Source organism: Neomonachus schauinslandi, chromosome 14, assembly GCF_002201575.2.
Source record: "Neomonachus schauinslandi chromosome 14, ASM220157v2, whole genome shotgun sequence".
Lineage (NCBI taxonomy): Eukaryota > Metazoa > Chordata > Mammalia > Carnivora > Phocidae > Neomonachus > Neomonachus schauinslandi.
This window is the reverse complement of record NC_058416.1, coordinates 23,552,377-23,562,103: the sequence shown is the minus strand read 5'-3', so window position 1 is coordinate 23,562,103 and position 9,727 is coordinate 23,552,377. Positions and strand designations below refer to the sequence as shown.

At 42.9% G+C, this 9,727-nt stretch overlaps 1 protein-coding gene across 1 annotated transcript in view; it reads left to right on the top strand.

Moving 5' to 3' along the window:
• The first annotated feature begins 278 nt into the window (after window positions 1–278).
• Window positions 279–9,727, top strand: part of ELAC1 (elaC ribonuclease Z 1) — a 13,370-nt gene continuing 3,921 nt past the window's right edge. The window contains exons 1-2 of the mRNA XM_021686365.1: window positions 279–347; window positions 4,025–4,189. Of these exons, the coding sequence (XP_021542040.1) occupies window positions 4,033–4,189 (157 nt within the window). The 5' untranslated portion in view covers window positions 279–347; window positions 4,025–4,032. The remainder of the gene's footprint in view (window positions 348–4,024; window positions 4,190–9,727) is intronic.

Sequence of the window (9,727 nt, the reverse complement as noted above, 5' to 3'; positions counted from 1 at the left end):
TGTAAAACATTACACGGAAAACAAAAAGCAGAACAGTAAACGTTTCCCCTTTGGGGGCTCTGGTCCTCACAGGTGACCACTACCACCTCACCCAGAGAATTGTGCGGGCGAGTGAAGGCGGACGGGGAACCAGTGGGACCAGGAGGGCGCCTGCAGTCAGCGCCGAGCCCACCGGGCCGGCCCGGCCGGGCACCACCGAGCGCGGACCTCCGGCGCGTCCTAGAGCAGCCACAGGCGGTCACAGCCCGCGGCGCATTTCCGCCCGCGCCGGCGCCGCCCGGTGGACGGCTGGGCCTTGCCGCGGGCCTGCGCCTCCCTCGGCTCCTGCCGCGGGCCTCGGGGAGTGGGTGAGTGGGACAGGGCGCGCCGGAGAGGGGCGGGCCAGGGTCTGCGCCGCCGCCTGCTCCGCGTCCGCCGTGCGGGCCGAGCCGCGCGGGCGGGCAGGCTTCCTCCGGACTCGCGGGCCGGGCCCGGCTTGGAGGACCCAGGCCCGGGGAGCGCCGGCGAGCGAGGACGCGCCTTGTCTGGCCCCCACCCCGAGGCGGGAGCCCCCAGTCGCCCCACGCCCCTGCCGCCGCCCACCCCTCCTTCGGGAGACAGACATTGTCTTGGGGGAGAGCCTGGGCTCGCAGGTGGTCGGACACCTGGCCTCTGGCCCTGACTCGGCCTTGGCCTCTCCATTTGTCTCTTCCCGGGCCACGGTTCTTTCATCTCTAAAATGGACGAAGGCAGTATCCGCCCTCCCTGCACCACAGGGTGACTGCAGGGTTGGCGCTGCCTGTATGGAAACTGGTTCTTAACCCGGCCGCCTTTAGAGTCATCTGGGAAGCCTTCCAGATCATGAGTCCCCAGAGTCCCCAGGTGATTGTGATGTGCAGCCGGGACGAGAACCACTGGCCCGGGGAGTGTCAGGTGACAGTATGTGGTCGTGTGCTGTGCTCTCGACCGGAATGTGCACTTGATCCAGGGTGGAGCATAACCATGAGAAAGCAAGCGGCTGGCTTTATGTTCAAGAATATGGGGACCAAATCTGGTCTGGTTACTTTTAATTCTTGGTGCCTCGAATGGTGCGTGTCACAAAACATGAACCATTGATTAAGTACATTAATTTCTGATTCCTTCCCGACCTGGTGGAAGGGTTTTGATTCTTTGGCTCATTTTTAAACTTTTTATTATGGAAACTTTCAAACATAGGAAAATAAGATCAATCTTGTTTCATCTGTTAACCCTCACCTCACTGGATTATCTGAAAGCAAATCCGAATGTACCATTTTATCTGCGAAATACTTGTTTATGTTTATAAAACAGAATAACTTCTTTTTAAAACAAAGCCATTATCAATTTAATAAGCATTTCATGTTATCATTTATCCAGTCAGCGTTTACCTTTCCCCAGTTGTCTCCTTTCCTCCCAATTCTCTTTTTCAGTTTGTCCAAATCGAGGTCCAAACAAACTACACATGCCACGTTTGGTTGACGTCTTTTCTACTTCATTTAATCTCCTTATGGCTTCTCTATTTTTTTTTCCCCGTGTATTTTACTTGTTAAAAAAAAAACTGTTCATTTGTTCTGTAAAGTTTCCTACATACTGGATTTTGCTTCTTCCATCCCTGTGGTGTCCTTTATTAAGCTGGTGTTTAGATTACAGTTTTTTTTCAGATTCAGGTTCTACTTTTTGGCAAGAAAACCTCATAGGGTTATTGTGTACTTCATACTGCAGCACACCAGGAGTCAGATAAGATCTTGTTTCTCTTTGTGGTGTTAAGATTGGTCAATGGACCTTTTCTGTACAGATTGCACTGCAGGGTAACTAAATAATTGAGGATTTACAGAGGGATGCCAGCTAATGACTTCAGAGGCATGAGAGAATATCACCTTTTGGCAACCTCTAATGAAATAGTGAATCCTGGCAATGAACATTAGTGGCTGTTAACATCAGAAAGAGAGAGACAGCCAGTAGCATGTGCTCCTGATGGAAGTACCAAATACCACTTAATCAAGTATTCTTGGATGAATACTTACCAAGTATTCTTGGATAATGGGTGGAGGATATAGACCAAACAAGATTGCCCATCAGTTGATAACTGTTGAAGCTCAGTGGTGGTTATATGGTAATGCATTACACTAATCTCTCTACTTTTGTGTTTGAAATTTTTCATAATAAAAATTTTTTTTTAAGACTGACTACTTGACTAGTGAATTCAGGTCAGCCTGATCTATCCTTTGTAGTTCTCCATTAGCCTTTCACCAAGTGATTCTCAAACCTGACTGCACGTTAGAATCACAGGGGAAGAATTTTTTTTTTAATACTAAAATGCATGTCTTACTTGCAGAATTTCCTTTTTAACTGTTCTGGGATGGAGCCCAATTATTGATACAGTTTAAAAGCTCTCCAGGTGATTCTAATATGCTCCAGGGTTCTGTACCAGTGACCTAGATCCATAATTTGTTAAGGATTGCGAAGTAATTATATTCTATTATTCCTTCTGCATTTATTAGCTTTTAAAATGTTTAACTTTCTACATTCTGTTATTCTCACCTCTGTTGCAAACTGCAATCCCAACAGGAAAGCCTCTGCAAATTAAATTACCTAATTATCAGAGGAAGGCTTGATCTTGGAAGTGAAAGTGTGGAGTAACACATGGAAGGGACACTAGCAATTACCTAAAACCTGTGCATGGGTTGGAGCGATGTACCATCTGTGAGTGTGAGGTGTGTGTGGGGTGAGGGGGTGGGAGGGCTGACTGTATCTCCAAATGGTAAGAAAGATTAGGTGATGTGTGGTTAGAAAAGTATGTTCAGCCTTATGACACATTTCTTTTAAATAATATTAAATAAGTTAAATATAAAATACATTTAAAATAAGGACATCGGGGCACCTGGGTGGCTCAGTCGTTAAGCGTCTGCCTTCGGCTCAGGTCATGATCCCAGGGTCCTGGGATTGAGCCTTGCATCGGGCTCTCTGCCCAGCAGAAAGCCTGCTTCTCCCTCTCCCACTCCCCTTGCTTGTGTTCCCTCTCTCGCTGTGTCTCTCTCTGCCAAATAAATAAATAAAATCTTTTAAAAAATAAAGACATCAAATACTGTTCATTGCAACCAAAACCAATCCAGAGATTTAAAAGAAAACTTAACCACTCTCTACCATCACGATTTTAATCACCCCTGCGATAACCAATATTAACAATATGGTATGTATCCTTCCACGCAGACCTTCTCTGTCTTATGTAAATGCAGAGGTTCAGGGCATTGTAAAAATGAGATCATGCCATAGCCATCTATAACTTTTCTCATTGTCATCCCTCCAGGACAACATTTACAGACCTGACTTAACTGCAGAATAAATAGTTCATGGAATGAATGTACAATAAAATATTCAATCATTTCCCTATTGAAATATATTCAGATTGCTTCCAAATTTTAGCCATCTTAAAAGTACCACCAGAAACATCATTGTATATAGGTCCTTTATTTCTGTAGGGTAGAGTCCAAAAAACGTGGTTGCTGGGTTAAAATGTGTTGTTATTAGCAGCATCATTATTATTGGTACTATATGTTGCCAGCTTACTCTCCCAAAACATAAAAGTAATATATACCTCCACCCCTAGTAACTAGTATATCTCCCCTGTACTTCCCCTATTCATCCTTCCCTCCTTCTCCCCAAGCCACTGTCAACCATTGGTACTTTTACCATCTCCATAGTTTGACCTTTTCCAGAATATCAGATAGTTGAGATTCAACTATAGTTTTTAGTTGACTGGATTTTGCAGTCTTTTAACTTGTTTGTTTTTGTGTGTGTGAGCAGTCATACAAAGTTTGGTAAATTGTGGTTTTAACTCACTAAGAGTTACTAAGATCTTACTTGGTATTTCTTTGGAAAACTATTAGAGAACAAGAATCCTCTCTTCTGAATATTTTATAAATAATATTTATAGATAACGTAAATAACAGTAAATCTCACAAGAATGTGTTTTTGGTGATTTTGAGCAGTGATGTGTAATAATCCCTGGATGATCTTTTCATTGCAGGGTGGAAGATGTCTATGGATGTGACATTTCTGGGTACGGGTGCAGCATACCCATCCCCAACCCGGGGTGCCTCTGCTCTGGTCCTTCGGTGTGAGGGCGAGTGCTGGCTCTTTGACTGCGGGGAGGGGACTCAGACACAGCTTATGAAAAGCCAACTTAAAGCAGGTTAGTGTGCATTTGGCTATCTCATTAAGACTATTTCTTAGTCATTGTCTTGGCTCTCCTAGGGCCTTTTGCTCAGAAACAGCCCCGACAGTTGCATCCCACCTCAGTGCTAGAGCCCTGGCAAGATTTGGAAGGCCCTGAGGCATCCAGCCACACCCACTGAATTTTATTTATTTAGTTTTTGTTCTTCTATAAAGGTTGAGAGCAAGGATTTATATAAGCTTGGGGGGTGAAGGATGGAGTGAGATACATGAGGCATATTACATGGATACTCCAGAAGCAAAGGAGCAGTGTACATACTTATTTCCACCAGGAGATAGTTGTAAGTATCACAAGAGGATACAAAGAGCAATAGATGTTCAGGAGAGTGAGATGTTCTTTTTCATTTGGCGTTATCAGGGAGGTATCTCAAAGAAGGTGACCCGTGAGTTGTTGAAGGAGGAGGAGGGATTCGCTGGGCTGGGGAGAAGATAAGCATGCCAGCTAGAGGCAATGGTGTGAGCAAAGGCCCACCAGAGTACTCCACCAGGCCAAGGAGTACAGCAGTGCAAAGCCTTGGCCCAGAGTCAGACCAGCCTGGGTTGCAGTCCCAGCTGTGTCCTGGCTTGTGGCCTTTGCAGATCAACAAACTTAAGCTTTATTTTCCTCATCGTGAAAATGAAGATAAAAGCTCAACCTAGAAGGGATGTTATAAGCATTATATATAATAATCCCTTCTCTGTATAGTTTTCTCTCAGTCAGTTAAATCTTAGTTCAAATACCGTCTTCTCAGAGGCTTTCCCTGAGCCTCTGGGGTTAGGTAATTCCTTGTTCATCCCAGGTATTCTGCTTCTTTGTGCTATTTTTATTGATGTCTTAGCATCAGTATCTAAAATTGTTATTTAAATAGTTGTTTCTGTGTTTACTGTGTATTTCCCTGTATGATAAAGTAAGCTCAAGGATCATATATATACCTAGTAGATGCCTAATAAATATCTCTTCAGTTGATGCATGAATAAGGTGTTCAGCACTTAGTATGTGTTTCTCGCTTATTAGGTCTTGATAAATGATAGTTATTGAAATTATTCCTGTGATTCATCACAGTGTGTGGCATTGATGACTAAAATAAAGTTAGTTCTAGCATCAAGGATCTCTTATTCTAGTGGTGGAAACTGATATGTAAACAGACCTAGTGTAATGTGATAAAGAGAACAGTGGAACTGTTTTCTAAATACTCTTGGAGCACAAAGGAGGAGGACATTAACTGTGTGTTCAGAGAAAGCATCCCAGAAATGGTAACAGTAGAGCTAGGATCTAAGAGATGATTAGAAGTTTCTCCAGGGAGAAAAGTAGGGATGGACATTCAAGGAACAGACAATGAAGTGAGCAAGAAGTAATAGAATTTCCAGAAGACAAGTGACATGTTTAGGGAATATTGAACCATCCAAATCATTGAGTGGTGGGCCAGGATAGATGAGAGAGAAAAATGCTGAAAAAGTGAGGGCAGACTATGAAGTCCTCCATGGTCTACTAACGTATTTGGACCTTTTTATTCTATTGGCAATAAGGAACCATTAAAAGTTTCTTAGCAGGGGAATGACATGGTCTGATTTGTGTTTTAGGACGGAGTTTTTCTATGGCAAATATACTGGGAGAGACCATTTTTTTGTTTTTTGTTTTCTTGGTTTTTTTTTTTAAAGATTTATTCATTTTAGAGAGAGAGAGTGAGCAGGGGGCAGGGCAGAGGGAGACCGAGAATCTCAGGCAGACTCCCCACGGAGTGTGGAACCCAACTTGGGGCTTAAGATCATGACCTGAGCCGAAACTAAGAGTCAGATGTTTAACCAACTGAGTTACCTAGGCGCCCCTGGGAGAGACCAGTTGTTTGTGTGTGTGTGTTTTTAAGATTTTATTTATTTGAGAGAGAGAGAGCGAGAGAGAGAGCACAAGCTTCAGGGAGGAGCAGAGGGAGAGGGAGAAGCAGGCTCCCTGCTGAGTGGGGAGCCCGATGCAGGGCTTGATCCCAGGACCCTGAGATCAGGACCTGAGCTGAAGGCAGATGCTTAACCGACTGGGCCACCTAGGCACCCTGGGAGAGACCAGTTTTAAGGCAGTTGCATTCATCTGAGAGAAGAGAGGATGAGGCTGTTGAAGCAGGAAGTAGGGATAAGGATGAAGATGAGAGACTCAATTTAAGAAATACTTACACAACTAGCAGTGGGTGGTGACTGATTGAATGTCTAGGATGTGAAGAAGTGAAGGACTGCAAGTTACAGTTATGGTGTCCCAGACCCAAATAGGAAGTCAAGAACAGAGCTGTTGGAGGAAGGAACTAATGCATATCAGTTAGGACTCATGGCCTTGAGGTGTACACAGATCAGCCAAAGACCCTGAGGTGAGGACAGATACTATGCTTTATTTCCCTTGGATCACAGAGGGATTCCTTTCATGAGAACTCTCAGGGACAAACAGGCTAGAGTGGAGGCTGTAATATTTCACATTTTAGACAGTAGGGATTGAGGTGGTAGGATGATTAAAACAGAAACATGAAACGTAAGTGTGGGTACCAGAGGTTTGGGTGTGGGGATAAGTCTTTACTTGTTATTTAATACCTGTATCGGTTATCAATGCTGCATAACAGATTATAAATTTAGTGTCTCATTTGCATTTATTATCATAGTTTCTGTGGGTCAGGGAGTTTGGGCCTGGGTTGTCTGGGTTCTCTGCTTCAGGGTCTCACTGGATTGCAATCTGTGTTTGGTGGCCAGGGCTGAGATCTCATCAGAGGCTCAAATGGGGAAGAATCTGCTTCAGAGATCACTTGGGTTTTTGGCAGAATCCTTACAATTGTAGGACCAAGGCTGCCACAGCTCCTAGAGGCCTCCTCTGGTTCCCGATCATGTGGGTTTTTCTTCGTGGTAGCTTGATTCCTTACTGCCCTCCTCTGGTTCCTGATCATGTGGGTTTTTCTTCGTGGTAGCTTGATTCCTTACTGCCAGCCAGGGAGAAAGAAACTCAAGAGCAAGCCTGCTAGCAAAATGGAATCTTATAACATAATGTAATCACACTGTATCCCTGTGCCATATTTGACTGGTTAGAAAAGTCACAGGTCCCACCCACACTGAAGAAGAAGGAATTGTAGAGGGACATGAACATCAAGAGGCAGGGGCTGGGAGTACCACCTCACATCTATTTGCTACAATATTTTTCTCTAATATTTTATAGCTATTTTATATATGTTTTAAGAAAACATTTTGCAAAGCTAAGCCTCACAAAGAATAAATAAAATAAAGCCTAAGGGAACCTTTAGTTTACTAAATTCTTATTGGCTAAGAAAATTCCTGGCCTCAGAGAGGAGGGTAAGATGGTAATCACAAAACATTATCTATGACTCTAGCATTTCAAATGTCCCCAGTCTCAAACTGGAATGGAGTACCCTCAATTCATCTGGATTATTCTCAACCCAGTATGGACCTATCATTATTTGATTCATTGAAACCCTTTCAGCTTATACTCCTCCTGGGGTAATAATATTTTATGAGTTTCATAAGGAAGTACTTTTTATTTATCTAAACACACTTCTTTTAAGCTTCCTTGGTCCTAATGTGCAAGCATCTGATTAGCAAATATGGGTTTGTCATGTCTATTTCTTTCATAGTTTTAAAAAGAGTGAGCTTAAGCCTTTTTCTTCCCTTAAAAATTATTATTAAAAGTATTACAAAAGTATAATGAAATGATTATGAAAAGTACACATACAGGGCGCCTGGCTGGCTCACTTGGAGGAACATATTACTCTTGATCTTGGGGTGGTGAGTTTGAGCCCCACATTGGGTATAGAGGTTACTTAAATAAATAAATAAAAACTTAAAAAAAAAGTATACATGCTCATTGTAAAAATTCAAACAAAGCAGAAACATAAAATAAGAAAAGCCTGATTTCCCCTTATAGGTAAAATTACCTTATAGGTAAATTTTTTTGTAGTTGTAGATATGTTAATGGTACAGATGTATTTGTGTGTGTGTGTGCGCAATTTGCATAAATGGTATACTAGGTGTAACCTGCTTTTTTTCCAACTGAACAATTATATTGCATACATTTTCCTATGGCAGTAAATGTAACTGCATTCTCACTTAGGGGATGTTTAGTATTCCACTTCTCTGTGGATGATGTATACCCTGGAAACTTGCTTGTTCCCAAGTGAAAGGGAATTCATGTACTCTGCTTTCTTCATGTGATAGCATCTCCTAACTTTGATCATTATGGTTGCCATTCCTTCTCCCGCCAAAATCAAGTTTCTTGAAAAATGAAATGTTTGTGTTCCCTGAAACTGTGGTAAGTGTGGGAAGCAATTTTTGACTTACTTTATTTGTCTCACTTGCTTTGGGCTCACAGATTGTCTTGGTGTTCAGTGTTGGCTTTGTTGTGCACTAGATAGGGAGAGGGCCCAGAACGTCTAACTTGGCCTTTGTAAGGTCAGCGTGAGGTCATGACTCAATAACCATCATAGTTCTTCTGTCTGCAGAGGCCTCAGGTCACACTTATGGGCGCCTCAGCAGCCCGGACAGCAGGAAAGGAGGGAAATGAAGGGGTTCCAAGAAGTCAAAAGACAGTAAAAGCAAGGCCTAAAAAGAGAAAACAAAAGAGCATACTGAGGAAACTTCTAGAGTGCTTCAGGATTCTCCAGATCTCAAATCAGCCTCTGCCCAATCTATGGTTCCCTGCCACCAGGGCCTGAGTTTGGTGTATTAACTCTGGAAGGCTTACTTGGAGAACACTTTTGCCTTGATGTCACTGGACAAATCACTTTACAATAAGCTATTCCTATTCTTTTATGATAATAATAAACTGTTCCTATTCTTTTATGGTATCAAATGTTTGAAATAGATGGTCTATGAGGCTAGCACCAGAAGCCTCAGTTATACTAAAATTGTGTTAATTGTGATTGTTACTTTTGAAATGCCTTGGTGCATCTCAGAAAAATGCTAATGTGGCATCCTGCCACATACCAACAATAAATTCAGTTTACCAATGGCTAAGTCAAGTTACAACCGAGGCCAATATGCACTGAAAAAGGCATTGGGTTAGCTCACACTGAAAGAAGGTATGGGCCCACATACCTTTGTATAGCACCATACGGGATCTGCCCTCTGATCTACATTCTAGCGTCTGTTGCCCACCTCCCCTCTGGATTCTTCACCCCTATCCTCTCCCACCCCCTTCTTTCTCCCTCTTGCCTCATTGTCTTCCTTTTTCTCCTCCCCCTTCAAACTCACTCAGGCAGGCTCTTTCTTGCTTAGTTAATCTCTGTCCAGTCTGGAGTCCTTAAATGGCAGTTTGGGGTTCAGATGTTGGTCAAGTTGGAGCCAGGGGAACATTTGTTTTGCTGGAAGTATATATTCGTTATGCTCAGAGGAAGCATTGTAACTGTCAGATGCTTTTGGCATTTGAGGCCTATCTAGTTTAAGTGAACTATTGTAGTACACTGTCTTATTTTTCCTCTCTTTTTCTTTTCCTTTCTTTCTTTCTTTCTTTCTTTCTTTCTTTCTTTCTTTCTTTCTT